This window comes from Prionailurus bengalensis, chromosome C1, assembly GCF_016509475.1.
Source record: "Prionailurus bengalensis isolate Pbe53 chromosome C1, Fcat_Pben_1.1_paternal_pri, whole genome shotgun sequence".
Classification (NCBI taxonomy): Eukaryota; Metazoa; Chordata; class Mammalia; order Carnivora; family Felidae; genus Prionailurus; species Prionailurus bengalensis.
Window position 1 is genome coordinate 63,451,027 of NC_057345.1, and position 19,212 is coordinate 63,470,238.

A 19,212-nucleotide genomic window follows, 5' to 3' on the forward strand; every position below is an offset into this window, starting at 1 on the left:
CAGCTGTGGACTCTATAGGCCCTGTATTCCAAACTAAAGACAATATTCCACAGGCAACCAGCCAAGCTGTTTGTATTACTTTGGATCCTAACTCCTTAGACTAGATAGGAGATAAACAGTAAATGCTGAGATTTTGACTATCTAAAATCTATTTTAATGAATAAATTTTTGAAAAATATATAATACTTAGAAAAAACAATAACTAGACGTAAGGGAACCATATGCTGAAATAACATTACCGATTCAAAACATTCATATAGGAAAGAATTATTACAAACCATCTGGAGGTAGGATAGTTGGGAGGGTGGTTAATGCTTATTCCAGCCTTTTCTTTCTTTCTTCTTGATTTCTACTGAGTTCTAGAAAAGTATCTTTTGTCTGTTCCTAAATTTATTGGCATAAAACTTACAGCATTTTCTTGTGATATTTTAAAATCTCCACTAAAGGAGTGCCTGGGTGGCTCAGTCAGTTAAGCGTCCAACTTCAGCTCAGGTCATGATCTCATGGTTCGAGCCCCAGGTCAGACTCTGTGCTGACATCCTGGAGCCTGGCGCCTGCTTTGGATTCTGTGTCTCCCTGTCTCTTTCTGCCCTCACCTGCTTGTGCTCTCTTTCTCAAAAATAAATAAAACATTAAAAAAATAATTTTAAAAAATCTCCACTAAAAAATTAACCAAAAACAAAAAAAAAACCTCTCCCTAAATCTGGGGATGCCTGGTTGGTTCAGTCAGTATAGCATGTGTGACTCTAGATCCTGGAGTCATGAGTTCAAGCCCCATGTTGGGTGTAGAGATTAGATAAATAAATAAATATTTTTAAAAATCTCCCTTAATCTATGGTTAACTCTTATACTTTCTAAAACTGCTTAACATTTCTTATCTTTACTGGTCTTGCTAGAGGCATGTCTTTTATGATTACTTTTATGATTACTTTTTTTCAAGAATCAGCTTTTGATTTTGCTGATTTCACTGCTTATTTTCTACTGTATTAATGTCTGCTTTTGCACGCAAATGTTTACTGCATTTTTATTTGTAATACTCCCAGATTGGAAACAACCTAAATGTCTATCAACAATTTGTGCTATATCCAATGGAATAGCAGTCAGCAAAAAAGGAACAAACTAGTGATACACTAAGTGTGAATGAATCTCAAAATTGTGGTAAGTGAAAGAAGCCAGCTGGAAAAGAGTACTTACTATGATTCCATTTATATGAAATTCTAGAATACAATATAAACTGATGTACAGTGACAGAAAAGGTTTCTAAAGACCTTTCCCTGGGAAGGTAACATTTACTAAGAAGTATGCACCTAATTTGATCTTATAAGCATTCTCTTCATCCTTCTATCAGTTCCTAGGATCCAGGAAATCCTACCCTTACTCCTAGCATGTTTCTCTGTTTTCTGGCTTGAGGAATACATGCTAGAAAAACTGGTTTTTCCTTTGGTGAATCTTAGCTCCTTTACATATTGTGGTCCAAACCAGAATCTTAGTTTACACTCTGACCTTATTTGGGGAAAACTGATCATTTTAAATTTCTGAACCTGCAGGTTAAAAAATAAAGTGAACATACATGGGGCACCTAGCTGGCTCAGTTGGTTGAACGTCCCAACTGCCTCAGGTCATGATCTCATGGTTTGTGAGTTCACCAAGCCACACATCAGGCTTGTTGCTGTCAGAATGGAACCTGTCTTGGATCCTGTCTCCCTCTCTCTCTGCCCCTCCTCTGCTCATACTCTCTCTCTCTCTCAAAAATAAGCATTTAAATAAAAATAAAAAATTAAAAATGAATATACAGATTAATCCTTCACACATAAAAGAAAGGGGTCTTTAACCGAAAAATTCACCATTGAGTCTTAGTTCCTGGGATCTAAGCCAAATAGCTACACCTAGTGTTTAAAGCGGGATCAACAATTTTTAAGTATAATCTTTGCTCTAAAAACGGAAGTGTCACTGAAAGAGATCCTGGTTTTCCATTGTCAAGGTTGACAAAGCCTTAAGTGATCCCCAGAGGTTTGGAAGAGGTATCATCATAATTTTTTTTCATAAATTCCTTTTCTATGAAATCATTTTTCATAATAATGTAGTATGTATGGCTTTATTACTATTGCTAGGGAAAACAAAAGTATTATTTGAAAAAGCAAAGAGAAAAAAAATCAGGTTGGCTTCAAGTCACCTTATCTTAAACTTTGGTTAGAACTCTTTTTTTAAATCTTCTTTTAAAAAAGATTATTTATTTATTTATTTAGAGAGAGCATGAATACACGTGAGCATGAGAGGGGCAGAGAGAGAGGGAAAGAAAGAAAGAATCCCAAGCAGGCTGCATGCTGTCAGCACAGAGACCCACACAGGGCTTGAATTCATGCCCAATGAGATCATGACCTGAGCTGAAACCAACTGTCAGACGCTTAACCAACTGAGCCATGCAAGCACCACTAGAAATGAAGTGTCTTAATGTTTACAACTTACAGTTCTGACAAAAACTAAATGACACCAGACACGCACACATGAATAAAACAAGTGCGACAACAATTTTTATTTTTTCCCCTATGTTCATCTGTTTTGTCTTTTAAATCCCACGAGTGGGCAATAACGATTTTTAAATCTAGGTAATAAAATCATATGGCTGATTTGAACTTTTTGCTCATCTTCATTGTGCTTAAATGTTCAGAATAAGAAATTGAAAAAATTAGGGGCGCCTGGATGGCTCAGTACGTTAAGCGTCTGAATTTGGCTCAGGTCATGATCTTGCAGTTCATTGGGTTAAGTCCCATGTCGGGCTCTGTGCTGACAGCTCCGAGCCTGGAGCCTGCTTTGGATTCTGTGTCTCCCTCTCTCTCTGCCCCTCCCTGCTCATGCTTGAGTCTCTCAAAAATAAATAAACATTAAGAAAAAATGTTTTTTTAAAAACTAGAGGTGCATAGTCAAATCTTTTTTTTCTACTAACTCCTACCCAACTTTAGCAGTCCACTTTGTGTTTTACTCACCTATTTGAATGTTTCCTTGATGATTCCAGGACCAATTGAATTCTTCCTTTTCCGAATTTCCCTGGTACTTTAATTTAGCACTTAACATTCTGCCTTATGCCCAGTCTCAATAAATACATTATAAATCCCCAGATGAAAAGGTAGAAGGTTCTTGTAGGGGACTACCATAACAGAATATAGGAACTGAAAAGCTAAATTAGAATGAGATTATGGCCTGACTTATCAGGCAAAAAAGATTGTTAAGCAAGTTTACAGGATTTAGTGGTGAGTGATGAGACCCTAAACTAGGATGATAGCAATAAAAATGAAAAGTCCTGGGGATTATGGGAAACATTTACACTCCTTCCTTGCGGTGGCGTTCTTACTAGCTTTCACAAAAAGCTAGCCAAACCTTGGACAGCTTTACAAATCCCCCAACACTGTAACATCACACCCTACCCACTGCGAACTCAGGGTCTAACAGGAAGAGAGGGTGACTTTAAATAGAATTCCTCAGGCAGACATTCACGTCCAACATTCATTCATTCGCTGAGCCAGGAGCTTTAAATAAACTCAATTTATTTCCAAGGACACGGTCCACATCCACACACGTGGGTAGCAATAAATAGCCTCGGGAATATTCGGGAAGGTCGAATTTACCTAAGGGATTTCCCGTTTGTTTTCTGAAACACAGCACATACTATGGCTTCGGCCGAGCTTTCGAAAGTAAAATGTACTTGTAATACTTAGGCAGAAAAAACTGGATTGGTAAGTTTCTGGGACGAGGCCAGGGAGAGCATCTTACCACCAGAACTGGCTGGGGACTGCGCACCCTAGCCGCTCCCTTTCACCCAGATTCCCAACAGGCCCCGCGCCGCACTCGCTCCTCTTCCTTAGGCGCGGGTCCACCCTCCAGCTCCCGCCGCCAGCCCCGCTCGGAGAGCCTTAAAGGCTTCCGCGTCCTCGAAAGGTCGCGCTGCCGAAACTCTGTGGGCCCGAGGGAAGGGACGCCTCTTCCGGGACCACCCCTCGGGACACGTCGGCCAAAGGAGGTCGTTAGACACTCTTTCCCAAACCGCCCAAGATCCCACTGGTCCGCGCTGGCTCGGAGCGAGCACGCAGCCCCCCACCCCCATCCTCCTTTTCCTTTACAGTACCCTTTTTAGGCTACCCGCTCCCCACCCACATCCACACCAGCGGGCGGGACCAGGGTGTGGGCGGGACCAGACGGGTGTCGCTCCTCTGGGTTGGAGCACCCCTTAAGAGTCCCGGAGCTGCGCAGAGAATTGGAGACCGAGCAGCAGGATCAAGAGTCAACCATGGCAGCGATGTTTAGGCGATGCTGCGGGGTGAGAGACAGCAAGGCTCGGTGGGGTTGGGGAATGGTGGTTGTGGCGTTTGGAGGGGGCTGGGGGGGCGGAAGCTTGGGACGAAAAGAGGTGCTTCCCCGGGAGAGTAGGAAGCTGTGGTGAGGAAGGAGCTTATCGGACACCTTGGCCTTCCTGACGTCACCGTTGGCTGCGGGCCTCAAGTCCGGATCCTCGCCTTGCTTTCACGCTTACCCTCTTCTCTTATTATCCAGTCCGGGCTTTCAATTTTGCCCTATCATCTTCGCAACTCGTCGGTTTCTTTGTAGGCCGTCATTTTTCGGAATGTCCTTCATTTTCCCTCTGGCCTAGGAACTCTCTATATAATTCCCCCAGGAATCTCACCCTTTCCCGAAAGTAAACTGTGTCTAAGTTGGGCAGGCATCTCAGAACGAGCAAAGGCCATGTTTTTGCAGTATATTTTGAGAAAACTCTCTACTGGCTTTATGCCTCCAGCCCAAGAAGAAATCATAAAGTAAATGTCATCATGCAATTGATACATGATAGAAAGTGCAGATTTCAGATACTCGTATCTTGAGTGCTTGCAAAGTTACGGAGGAAAAGGAAAGTAGAGCAGCTGCTTCTTGGGGTACTTAATGTATTTAATAATTGAGTTAAGAAAGTTATGTTCTTGGCCCCCAAAAAAGTAGCTTTAGAATTTATAATAATTCTAATGGATTGCTGCCCCATATTTGTTATTGCTATACACGTTAATGGGCTCTGAAGGCAGAAATCTGGACATTTTAAAAATTATTTTTAACTCACACCAGAAAAAAAAGACCCGATTTCTCAATCTCCAATAAGGTATATAGAAAAACCTGATCCAGAAAACTTACACAGCTGTATCTCATCTTTGACACTCCCATAAAATTTAAGATTCTTACGTTCCTAAGAAATGGGCGAAAGCGTTTAATTATAATTGTGCTGGGAGGGCACCTGGGTGGCCCAGTTGGCTGAATTAAGGACTCAATTTTGGCCGAGGTTATGATCCCAGGGTTGTAGGATCCAGCCTGGCATCGGGCTCCATCCTGTTTGGGATATTCTCTCTCTCTTTCTTCCCCGTCCCCCAACACCCCACCTCTGCGTCTCTCCCCTGGTTGCTCACGAATGCTGTCTTGTGCTCGCTCTCTCTCTCTCTCTCTCAAAAATACATAACTAGTTTTAAAAATACATAGTTGTGCTATTATTGCAGAATTGATGCTTGACTGAGGTTGCCATCTCTTGGAGATTTGGAATTCCATTGTTCTGGGCAGAGATCCCAAAGTAATAAAATCAGTATTTATATGGCATTATGCTTCCAAGACATTTTCTTATTTTAATCATCTCAACAAATTATCCAGTAAGAAAAGCCTCATTTTCAAAGTTTGAAAAGAAGCCACAGGGAAGTTTGTAATTGGTCCAGGGTCTCAAAAATACTTGGGGAGTCTAGACACAAAGCATTCTAAATCCAAATAATCTACAATTTCTATATTCTGTCTACTAAGCCACCTCTCTAAATGGATAACATTATTATATCATTAGATTGATGGGGATTGTCCCCAGGGTGTAGCTACTTTTATATTTTATATAATATTTTCCTGAAAAATAATATGTAAACTTTTTATAAATTATTTTAAATCCATTAATAATTTTCTTTTTTATTTCATTTTCATTTTTAATTTTTCAATTTTATTTTAGAGAGCAAGAGCGAGTGGGGGGAGAGGGGCAGAGACAGAGAGAATCCCAAGCAGGCTCCACACCAAGGGTAGAGCCCAATGTGGGGCTTGATCCCACAACCCTGGGATCATGACCTGAACCGAAATCAAGGTAGACACTCAACCCACTGGGCCATCCAGGTGCCCCTCCACTAATAATTTTTGTATTTAAAGTCTCAGCAGACTTACTTATTTTGTGAGGTCTAATTTTTGTTCAGTAGTATGTAAACACACACTTAGAAGAGCCAAGTTTTTTGGTCTGATTTTTGTGGGATATTTTTCTTTTTAGAATGTAATAACCGAATAGGAGACTTAAACTGAAAGAACAGATAGCAAGGTGGTTGATGGTATGGATTCTCTATAGTAAATGCTGCAGTTAGAATCCTGGTTATACTATGTAATAGCAGAGTGACCTTGTCCAATTTCACTTGACCTTTCTGAGTCTCACTTTCTTCATAGGCAAAATAGGAATAAAAATAGTGCCTTAATCCTAGGCTTGACTTGGAGATTCAGTGAATTAATTGTGGAATGTGACTGTAAACAACTACAGGTTTCATCTATGGTGTTTGAACAGTATGCATTAGAGAAACCATGTTTTACTGCCAAAATAAATTTAATGAAAATTGCAAAGAAAATATGTATTTTTATACTCTGGTTATTCTTTTCAAAATTGTATAAAGTGTTATTATTTTGAAAGGGTATTCACGATATTTGACTATCCATAATGTCATGTTAAATGTAGGTGATTCTCTTTGTAAGCTGTGGTCATCTACAAAATAGACGGTTTGTTTTTACAGGTTTCGAAAAATGTAAGTTCAGTTCTTTTTTTTTTAAGTTTATTTATTTATTTTGAGAGAGAGTCTCCAAGCAGGGGAAGGACAGAGAGAGAGAGGGAGAGCGAGAATCCCAAGCAGGCTCTGAGGCTGACACTGGAGCTGGACTCCGAGCTCAAACTGAGGAACTATGAGATCATGACCTGAGCTGAAACCAAGAGTTGGATACCTAACCAACTGAGCCAGCGAGGCTTTCCACCATTCTTTTTTTTTTTAATTTTGTTTTTAAATGTCTATTCATTTTTGAGAGACAGAGTGCAAGTGGGGGTGGGGCAGAGACAGAGACAGAGACAGAGAGACAGAAAGACAGAGACACAGAATCCGAAGAGGATCCAGGCTCTGTGCTGCACCTAGCCCTACATGGGGCTTGAACTCATGAACCATGAGATCATGACCTGAACCGAAGTAGGATGCCTCGCCAACTGAGACACCCAGGCATACCAGCAGCACCCCTTAGTTCTTAATCTTTTAGTATATTGTTCAGTTTCTCTTTTCTTTGGAATATTAGAATTGCCTATGGATATTTCCATCAAATACTTTGAAGCGTAAACTGTGTGATTTTGTTGTCCTCAAACATATACTTGGGAGTTCTAGTATGCTTTCCATTAACTTAAATAAATGCAAATGATTACTTTTATGTATATTCAACTATCATGAGTATAATAATGGATTGCAAAGGAATAATACATGTATATCTGATTATACTTTTTTTGATGAAATATGAGTATATTCCAGATATTAAGAAAAGTAGCCTATTAATAGTTTAGAACAGGGTTGGCAATTTTTTTTGTAAAGAGACAATAAATATTTTTGACTTTGTGGACCATGTGGTTTCTGGCAACTATACAACTATGCTGGAGAAGTAGCAATAGACATGGTGTTCCAATAAAATCTTATTTACAAAACTGGTGACTGCCATAGTGTGTCTTAGACTATTCTAAGAATGCTTACAGACAGCAGCAGAAAATAAATAGAACTAGTTTTAGGCTAATTTGTTTTGTTAAATAGTAGAAAATGGAATCCTCCAAGGGACAATTCCCAAAGGCATACCTGCAAGGCTCACCTGGGACAGGGTATCAAAGCTGATAGACTACACCATCCTATTGTTGCTCTCTCCCCAGCTTCTCAATCACAGATGTCCGAGAGCTTGTATGTGAGATTTCCAGAAAAGCGGTCCTAAGTCTGATACTACCCCTGACTATTATTTGTCTTAGAGACACTCCACTTTAATACTATTGATTAGTTTTATTTTCATCACTTAAAAAAATCTCTGCAATACATGTTCAGACATCTGGTATGTGGCTTATTTAATGTACAAATCAAATTATAGTTGAAGGCATTTAATGACTTATTGAATATAAATCACACAAGTTGCTGTACTCACTTGTAATTGTCAGTATTCTTTTATTTGATGTTTAATTCATCCAATTTATTTTAATAAAATTGTCCTTTACAGGTCCTAAAAAGTCTTTCTCGTTCTGACTGGAGATCACAGCATACAAAAGCTGCCCTACAACGTGAACCAGGATTGGGATTTAATTTTGGTATATTTTGTTCTGTCTTTTGATTTTAAACATAGTTGTTGTATATATGCAGCTCTGTATATGTATTTGTCTGGAATATATGTATTTGTAAACATGTAGTAATGTCTAATGAATAGAGCCAGTGACCATCCACAGATTGTTCAGTCAGTCACACCCATTCTTCCTGATCTCCTTTTCTTTTTCAGCCTAATATCCTACACATAGATCTGCGTTAGCAGGAGACATATATATCTGTGCCCTTTTCCCTAAGTTTGTAGCCCTAAATAAACAACAAATTTACTGATACAGATAGTCTTCAAGTTAGAAATTTGAATGCAAAAAATATATTTTGAACATTTAGATAGACAGTGCTAGCTTCCTGCTAATAAGCCAAAGCCTGTTTTGGCCCTGCTGTATCTGCACTGCAGTTTTGATGCCAATTGATAGGTTTAAAGTGTGGGATCAGGGAGTCATGTGGTGTTGGAGGGGAAAGTAGTAAGATTTCTCTTCCCCTTTCCTCTCTAAAATGAAGACCCTAGGCAAAAAAATGGATGCTATTTTTAGCATCCATTGTCTCCTAAAGTGCTTCTTCCTTCAAAATTATTACCTTTCTTTTAGTTGAAATCCATTATCTTTGGTTTCTTGATCTCAGAAAATAGGTAAAAGGCAGCTCAGATAACTAACTCCTAACCAGATACAAATGACAAACTCAAAGCTCTCTAGGGTTATCCGTTTTTGTTTTTTATTTTTTAAGATTTTTAGCTTCTTTATAACGTATTTTAGAATTAAAAATTTCAAGCCATGTGAGGATAGGAGCTTGGGCCACTGGGTTTTCTTTCTTACTCTGTTACTAACATAGGTTAAGTATAAGTACTATTTAGTTTCAGTTTGTCACATACAGATTCATAGTCAGTAGCAAGACACCAGCAGGAGAAATCTGTGGTGGTATGCTGGGTAACTGGATGAGATAGATATAGTATTTAGGAAGGAGGCTGAGAAACTTAAGAAAAGGAATAGAGATAACGTCTATGAGCAGTTGTATCCAGTTCTTTATAAAATGGAGATAATGTCTATAACACAGGATTTATTTTAAGATTAATATATATGTAAAATCCCTAGTACAGCATGACTGTATTTAAGTAGGTTCTCAATAAATAATACAAACTAGGTCTCTGCCTTCCCTCTCTTTTTATTCACCTATAACCTTAGTATCTGCTGGCCCCAATGTTAAAAGTAAATTGTGGGGCACTGGGGTGGCTCAGTCAGTTAAGTGTCCAAATCTTGATTTTGGCTCAGGTCAATGATCTCAAGATGGAGGGATTGAGCCCTGACAGCACAGAGCCCACTCCAGATTCTCTGTCTCCCTCTCTCTGTCCCACCCCCATCAAAGTAAATAAACTTAAAAAAAAAAAAAATTGTGATGTAGAGAACAGTGACTGAAACTCTTATGTATACTTTTACTGCTAACTCATTATAAGACTGTGGGGGTATCATTTCCTCATTCTGGGCTTTTGTTTCCTTATCTATAAAATGAAAGATTTGATTTTAAGGCTATTCGATTCAACACCAAAATTCTCATGTCTTTTACATTTTATTTCTCACATCCCTATACAAATGATTATAGTCTTGAGCATGTTTGCTCATTCTTATCTCTTTGCTTTTGCTCTTATTTTTCTTGCCCCAAATACCCTCTATCTCTTTTGAATCTTACCTATCCTTTGATGTTGGATGCAATCACATTAAAACCCTGTAACAGTGTGCATTTAAAAAAATGAATATGGGAAGGGGGAAAAAAAGAGAAGAGAGGGAAACAAACCACAGACTCTTAATGATGGGGAACAAACTGAGGGTTGTTGGAGGGAGGTGGCTGGGAGATGGGCCAGATGGGTGATGGGTATTAAGGAGGGGACTTGTTTTAATGAGTACTAGGTATTGTATGTAAGTGAATAATCAGTGAATTCTATGCCTGGAAAAAAAATTACATAGAAAAAAAAAAAGGGAAAAAAAATGCAAATGACTGGCTCCAGTCCTCAGTCCAGCCACCTTATTCACTCCATTAATTTTATAACAACAGAACCTCATATTTTATGTAATTGAATTAGAGTTTTATGTTATTGTTAACTTTTGAGAAACAGTCCCACATTTTACTAGTTGCTTTGTGCTAATTTTATAACCTCAAATTATCTCAGTTTAAAGGAAGAGTAAAATTTGAAATTATAGTGTTGGGATTCTTACATGATACTTTGTGTTGCATCCACACAACTCCTGAAACAGAATGCTACGGGCACCAGTGACAGTCACAACAAAGTATATTGCAGTGAGAGGTAAGGCCGAGTGATTGGGACTGACACTCTTGATCAGAGTGTGGCCTGGAACAGCCAGGATACAGAGTTTTTATAGCCTACCACATCGTCTTATCTTCACCTGGAAACAGAACAAAGAAATAGTTCCCAGATGGGGTTGGAAACAGTTCAGACATGCCCTTGCCACAATCTAATCAAACACTAATCCAGTTGATTTTCCTTGAACTTTTGTTCCCTTGATTGATGATAGGATAAGGCTGTTATCTCTTAACCTACAGTGTTAAAACAAAGCTGTTATTTCTCAAGGCTACAGGTTAGCCCTAACACTACAATTTAACCCTTACATTTTGGAACAAGTTTTGCTGGTTTATGGTCTCACCGAGCATGTCTCATCTCCCTAGACTGATTCTTGAGATCAGAGCATGTCTTACATATTAGTTTCATTTTAGTGTTAGTAAACGTTTGGTAAATCTGCTTAGGAACTAGTAATAAGTAAAAACAAATTTTTTTTTACCCTCACGAATTGGAAGAGAAAAATGAGTTTATGTCTGTTACCCCTTGGTAAAAGCTAGAAATCTTAACCTACCTCCTTTGGTACTTGTGTTGACATAAATTTGTTTATATTATACAATGAAATCTTGCTAGTCTGAAAGTGCATTGTGGTCTTTGTGGTTTATTTGTGGACTTTCTGGTTAATCAAGGATTAAAGACTCCATTATAAATTTTTACATACTAATATCATAGGACTTTTTTCCTCAGCTCATTGTCTTATTTTAATGTTTTCTAAATGACTTTCTTTTAGAGCTCACTGAACAGCAGAAAGAGTTTCAAGCTACTGCTCGTAAATTTGCCAGGGAAGAAGTAATCCCAGTTGCTGCAGAGTATGATAAAACTGGCGAGGTAGTTATGTTCATTTTAAGGAGAAAAAAGTTGTTTTTACATTTTTATAAGATTATACAATTGAACTATCTAGATTTTAATGTAACTTTTTTTTTTCCTTACCTTTCTCTTTCCTTGTAGTACCCTGTGCCCCTAATTAAAAAAGCATGGGAACTTGGTTTAATGAATACACACATTCCAGGGAGTTGTGGTAAGCTTTGTACACATTTTTTTACATTTTATTTATTTATTTTTAACATTTATTTATTAATTTTGAGAGACAGAGAGACAGAGCACAAGTGGGGGAGGGGCAGAGGGAGAGGGGGAGACACAGAATCCCAAGTAGGCTCCAGGCTCCAAGCTGTCAGCACAGAGCCCATTGCGGGGCTCAAACTCACTAACTGCGAGATCATGACCTGAGCTGAAGTCAGATGCTTAACTGACTGAGCCACGCAGGGGCCTCTGTTCTCATTGTTTTTTAAGATTATTTATTTTGTGAGAAAGAGAGAGAGACAGAGGTTACACGCTTGAGCGAGTTAGTGGGGGAAGGGCAGAGAGTGAGAATCCCAAGCAGACTCCCCACTGTCAGCGTGAGCCTGATAAGGGGCTTGAATTCATGAACCTTGAGATCATGACCTGAGCCAAAATCAAGAGTCAATGCTTAATCGACTGAGCCACCCAGGAGCCCGACTTTGTTCACATTTTTAATCCTAGAATGTATATGAATAGGAAGAAATTGCAAAACTCTACTTAGTCTTTCAAATATTAGTTGCCATTTATGTAAGTCATTTATGATAAAGGGCTTTTTGCCTTTATCTTTCTCTTTAGACTTCAGTATTTGCCTGCTTTTAGAAACCTTGTACTAATACCTAGAGGCATTTTTCCTTTTTTAAACTGGTTTCAACTATAACTTTATCCCTAAACGTTGGTAATTTCTCTCTAGAGTTGGTCAGTTTGTTGCAATTAATTCTACCTTTGATTTTACATTTTGTTAAGACTTTGTTTTCCTGTGAGGTTGTCACTCCTTCAGGTAAAAGAGCCAAAGTTTTGGTACAGTTGAATCAAGTTTTTACAAAATCCAGTTGAAACAGGTAGACAGGTGCAGATTACAAATAGAAAATTTTTTGAAATATTTAAAACTTATTTTGAATAAATATAATTTGTTACTGTGATAACCAGAACACTTTTTTAGTTTCTTGTTAATTAAAATAACACCTTTGGGGCTCCTGGATCGCTCAGTCAGTTAAGCATCCAACTTTGCCTCAGGGCATGATCTCATGGTTTGTGAGTTCGAGCCCCTCGCTGGGCTCTGTGCCAACAGCTCAGAGCCTGGAGCCTGTTTCAGATTCTGTGTCTCCCTCTCTCTCTGCCCCTCCCCAGCTTGTGCTCTCTCTGTCAAAAATAAATAAACATTAAAAAAAATTAAAATAGTTCACCTTTATTTCTGATGAGATAATACTACACATTATAATGGGCCTTAAAACATTTTGATACTACAGGAGGTCTTGGACTTGGAATTTTTGATGCTTGTTTAATTACTGAAGAATTGGCTTATGGATGTACAGGGGTTCAGACTTGTATTGAAGCAAATTCTTTGGGGGTAAGTTTCTTAGAAAATTAATTGTATAACTCAGGTGTTAATGAGATAGTAATGCTAGGTTAGGTTAGCTGGTGCAACACAATCTTCTTTAAAATGAACACAAGATTCTGCAGTGAAGGCTAGAATTCTTATTCCCAGAATTGATCATTCTGGCCCTGTTGTCTCCGTACTTGTAGTCCTCCCTGTCCTTGTGGGGAAACTGTACACTTTGGCTGCTGCTTCAGTGGCAGTTTTTAGGTAAGGGCAAGGCCAAAAACCAGCATTCAGGAGAAGGATCAGGATGGCTTATTGCCACTGCTGGCAGTGCTGAATTTAGTGAGCAATTCTTAAGAGACCTGATCATATATACCACATCACTTATCCTAAATTTAATTCTTTGTGCATGTTACTACAGTAGATTTTTACATACTATATTGACAAATCCTATATAACTTTTATGAAAATACTGGACTAACAGATTTATTTCCTCATGGTTTTAACTGTCTTAAAGGAAGAATAAAGGCCAGTTCTTTGGATTTACCCCTTGGGAAAAAGTAGTTCTCTGGTTTTGAATTATAGAATCTCTAAATTTACATACCTAATAAAAATATCTTGCTTTTTTCAATGTCACTTTTCTGTGGTAGCAAATGCCTATTATCATTGCTGGAAATGATCAACAACAAAAGAAGTATTTGGGGAGGATGACTGAGGAGCCATTGATGTGTGTGAGTATGTGCGGCTGCTCCTTTTTCCACATTTAAAGAAGGGAACAAGGGTACTATTTCTCCTTTCCAATCAATGTGTATACACTGGGCTAGAACACATTAAGACAGAAGTTAGCAGCATATTTAGGTATAATGATGTTTCTGGGATGCCAAGAGAAGTGTCATAATAATCCTCTTGCTTATTTTCAAGAGAAAGTTGTCTATTTAGGATGTTTCTGGGGTTCCAGACAAATGTCATTATCATCTCCTAGCTCATTTCCAGGAAAGAAATACCTGTTTAATGGAGCACTCTGCAGTTCAAGAACTGAGTGATTGTGTCAGGAAGTTCAGATTGAACGTACGACACTAGATGTTTGAACTAGTAGTCTTTTGAACTAATTAGAAATTAATGGGACTGAAAAGTTAATCATTTTATTTGTTGAATGATTGAATGACTTGAGAATGTTTATAGATTTTATTTCATTCTCTGGGCACTACTCAACTAATTTTTAAATTGGATCAAAAAAAGATATTTATAGGGGCTCCTGGCTGGTTCAGTTGGTAGAGCATGTGACTCTTGATCTCAGGGTCGAGAGTTCAAGCCCTGCATTGGGCATGGAGTCTATTTAAAAAAAAAAAAAAAAAAAAAAAAAAAAAAAACGGGGCGCCTGGGTGGCGCAGTCGGTTAAGCGCCCGACTTCAGCCAGGTCACGATCTCGCGGTCTGTGAGTTCGAGCCCCGCGTCAGGCTCTGGGCTGATGGCTCAGAGCCTGGAGCCTGTTTCCGATTCTGTGTCTCTCTCTCTGCCCCTCCCCCGTTCATGCTCTGTCTCTCTCTGTCCCAAAAATAAATAAACGTTAAAAAAATAAATAAATAAATAAATAAAATAAAAAAATAAAAAAATAAAAAGATATTTATACATACACACACACAGAAGATCTATTTTGAAAGTTTTTACATAAGGAATTTGACTTCTTTTGTTTATCAGTTGAATATATTTTCAATCTACAGTGTGATTGTGATCCCAAAATAGAGTAAATGGTTACTAGTTTGAGGTAAATGGTAAAAATTGGTCTGAAAGAGTAGAAAGTAACATTTAAAAATCAATGTTTTGGGGGCGCCTGGGTGGCTCAGTTGGTTGAGCGACCGACTTCGGCTCAGGTCATGATCTCGCAGTTTGTGAGTTCGAGCCCCGCATCAGGCTCTGTGCTGACAGCTCAGAGCCTGGAGCCTGCTTCAGATTCTATGTCTCCCCCTCTCTCTACCCCTCCCCTGCTCACGCTCTGTGTCTCTCTGTCTCTCAATAATAAATAAAACGTTAAAAAAAAAATTTTTTTTTAAATCAATGTTTTTAATTTTAGGTACCTGAATTTTAGGCAAACTGCTTAATAAAAACATTTGTATAAATCTCTTAATTGGTAACTTTTCAACAAATGAGAGTTTAGGAGACTAATTCTCAGTATTGTCTAAGAATTGGGTAAAAATTTAGATTGTATCGTGTAGCATATATAATACTAGAAATAGGGTAAAAAATTATAGCATAGAGATGCCTAGGAGAACCTACCCAGATGTACTGATAAGAATATTTGTAATTATTTTATTACTTATAAATTGGTATTTCTAAGATAAAAGTTTTTAAAAATAGTTCAAATATTTAAAAAATTTTTTTGGCTATTTTGTTATGGATACCTTCAGTTTATGTAAAAATTATTCTAACTTCTGAATTAATAAAGGTTTACTATACATTTTCCCCGTTTTAGTGCATAATAGCAGTAAATGTACTCAAAATACGAAGTCAAGGGTAAAAATGAAAACAGTCAGTAGACATACTATGTCTTGATTCACAATTTACACAGTTATTTAGCTCCCAATAAATATTTATAAAATTATACTACATATAATGTGTTTTATTTAAATTTCTTAAAAATATTTTTAACTTTTTTGATTATAAAACTATGTATGGTCCCTCAGATAAGAAGTTAAGTGGTCTTGGGGCGCCTGGGTGGCTCAGTTGGTTGAGCATCTGACTTCAGCTCAGGTCATGATCTCGCAGCTCGTGAGTTCGAGCCCCATGTCAGGCTCTGTGCTGACAGCTCAGAGCCTGGAGACTGCTTCAGATTCTGTGTCCCCCTCTCTCTCCGCCCCACCCCTGCTTGTGCTCTGTCTCTGTCTTTCAAAAATGAATAAACATTAAAAAAAAAAAAAGTTAAGTGGTCTTCCTCTCATTATATTTGCTGTCAGATATTTTGTGTGTGTGTCCTTGGGTGGGCACAAACCATGCTGTCAGATATTTTAATACATATAAATGTATTTTTAATAGAGTCATATTATATACGCAGTTTTATATCCTGTTTAACATGAGCATTTTCTTACATAAATTTTTAAATACTGCAGTGTTTTGAAAAATAAAAAATAAATTTTATTATATTTATTACTGTATAATATGTCACCTAATGGATGTACTGTAGTATAAATTATTTCACTATTCCCTATTTTTGGATATTTAAATTCCTTAGGTTTTGGCTTTTAAAAATAATGTCATGGTAAACATCAATACAGAAGAAGTTAATACAAGGTTTTGGATTTAACTTTGCAGTACAGATACACTGTCATTGTATATTCATAAGACTTAATCTCTTGCTTGGTGCAGTCAGATATACTCTGGATATACAGCCTCAGATATACCGAGGAAGCAAGTATGGAGATAATTAAGGACACTATAATTATTTTTCAATACCATATGGTATAAGAAAACTCTCAAGAATGAAAAGTAATTCTGTTATTGCATAGATATTATTATATAAACTATTAAAATAGTAAATTAGACACCATATTTCTAAGTTTTGGGGGGGGGGGATTTTAAGTAATCTTTATTACACCCAATGTGGGGCTCAAACCTACAGCCCCCAGATCAAGACTGGGGGGTATGCTCTACTGACTGAGCCAGCCAGGTGCGCCACAGAAACCATATTTCTTTTTTCAAGAATGGAGTAAGTATTTTAAATGTATACCTGAAATATATGCAGTGTCAGACAGTTAGGAACAAGTATTAAACTGTTAGAGTAAGCTTGTTATGGGCAGGACTTAAGTAAACTTACTTTTCCAAGCATGGTCTTAGAACCTAGAAGTCTGTAAAAAGCTTGGTAATGGTGCAGAAAACTACTGCCATAAAATAATGCATTTCCAGTGGAGCTTAGAAGTAGCTGGAATGCAACTGAAACAACACTGAATCTTGATTCAAGTTGTGACTCAGCCATATAATAGCAATGTGATCTCATTTGGTCATTTAACTTCATTGTCTCTTCTGAAAATAGGGAGTATAGTATTTAAAAGGGATATACTAAAGATAAAACAAAATACTTGTTTTTCTAAATAGTGTTCCTTTTGCAAAAATATATTAGAGAAGTTTCCATCGTACCTAATGACCAGAGGAAACTTCATTTCTCTTTAACTGCTATTCATTCATTCACTAATTTACTCAGTATGTGAATTGCCTGCTCTATGCCAGACTTCAGCTTATAGGCATTTCACACCTCAAAGTTATACTTTTAACTAGTGGTTTTTTTTGGCAAGATGGAAGCAGAGATCTAATTTTACAGTCCTCCATTAGTAATTATTTTGAACCTCAAAGCATGTGGTATAGTATTTTTCTGGTTTTATCTTTATTTTCACCTCACTGCAATTTTTTAAAAAAACATGTATAAACTACCTGAAATCACTCTAGAGTATAAGGCAAAAAAAATTTTTTAATAGAAAATAAATGCAGAACTTCTTTGTAAACTATATATATATACATATGTACATATGTATATATATACATATATGTATATATCTATGTATATACATATATATATATATACACATATATATATATCGTGTTGGTATCATCACTAATAGGTTACACTGTTGTACTCATTCATTCAAATGTCTTAATACTGTGCACCAGGGAATAAAAGTGAATAAATTTTGATCCTGGTCACAAGAATTTAACAATCTGATAGACTCTCAGATCCTCATCCACAATGTATTAACTTACTATGCATAGAATTATGCAAATAAGTAAAATTATGCATAAAAATTACTAATTTACTTGATTTTTCTGGTTTGAATGGCATCATTTACATATTATAAGTCAAACTAGTTACAATAGTGAGGATTACAAATGCCAGAGACATACTTATTAATAGGCATTAGGGATGCCAAATAGTGTACCTTTCCTACCCTCAGGAAGCTCTGATACAGCACAAGGGAAAAACACATGAATGACAATAATACTATATATAATACTGTGTAGTGTGATAAAGAAGAAAACAAGTTGCAGTTGAAATAAAAAAGAAGGCTTCTGCTGAAAGAGCATTATAAAATTAATTTTAATTACTAGGAAGCAATCCAGTAAGACAACTCTGAAGAATTATCTGTAACAAGCCATTTTGTATAGAAACACACAGATCCGTATACTTCATAAGCTCTAAAAACTTTGCCTTATTATAGAGAAATGTCTAATAAGAATATTTCAGGGGAAAAAATTCCTACTGGTGGTTAAAATAAAATTTTAGTACTTTACAGAATTATCTTTCCTGGACAGTTCATTGATACAGTATTTTTTGTTGTTGTTATAATGCTGAAAACATCTTTAAATCTGTAGGTAAGAGATCAATCTAGTTAACTCCTATGACACCTGAATCCCCTCTATAGCAACCCTGTCAAAAGGCCATCTTGCTCATGTTTTCAGTTTTCATGCTTGCAAGTCGAGCCTGCTGAAGTAGTTCCATTCGGGAACATTTCTGATAATTAGAAAGTGCTTCTAGATTATGTGGTCCTGAGGAAAAAGATTCTGTCATTTTTTTCATAATTTTGCCACTTCACAGTATAATAGATATTCAGTAAAAGTTCAAATGATTTCACTGTAGTTCTGTCAATTCAAATTCTCTCCCTTGGCTGTATAGCCCTTGAGATATTTGAATATAGTTATCATGTAAATCTTTTCTAAGCTAATTATCACCTTTTTTTTTTTAATTTTTATTTTTACAATAAAGTCCCATCATTAGTAACCACACTCTGAAATACAGAGGAAATATAATACTCTAGCATGAAGGTTGGAGGATTCCATCACTCTTTTTTTTTTTAATGTTTACTTTCCAGAGACAGAGCACAAGTGGGGGAGAGGCAGAGAGAGAGACACAGAATCTGAAGCAGGCTCCAGGCTCTGAGCTGTCAGCACAGAACCTGACATGGGGTTTGAACTCATGAACCATGAGATTGTGACCTGAGCCCAAGTTGGATGCTCAACCAACTGAGCCCACCCAGGTGTTTCTCTATCACTTTTATTTTAGGTATTTTATTATTTTATTTTATTTATATTATTTA

The 19,212-nt window shown here is 37.2% G+C and overlaps 1 protein-coding gene across 1 annotated transcript in view; it reads left to right on the forward strand.

Moving 5' to 3' along the window:
* Positions 1–3,839: 3,839 nt before the first annotated feature.
* ACADM (acyl-CoA dehydrogenase medium chain) overlaps positions 3,840–19,212 on the forward strand; it is a 33,008-nt gene continuing 17,635 nt past the window's right edge. The window contains exons 1-6 of the mRNA XM_043575299.1: positions 3,840–4,312; positions 8,314–8,401; positions 11,486–11,583; positions 11,704–11,773; positions 13,062–13,162; positions 13,786–13,866. Coding sequence (XP_043431234.1) covers positions 4,283–4,312; positions 8,314–8,401; positions 11,486–11,583; positions 11,704–11,773; positions 13,062–13,162; positions 13,786–13,866 — 468 coding nt within the window. The 5' untranslated portion in view covers positions 3,840–4,282. The remainder of the gene's footprint in view (positions 4,313–8,313; positions 8,402–11,485; positions 11,584–11,703; positions 11,774–13,061; positions 13,163–13,785; positions 13,867–19,212) is intronic.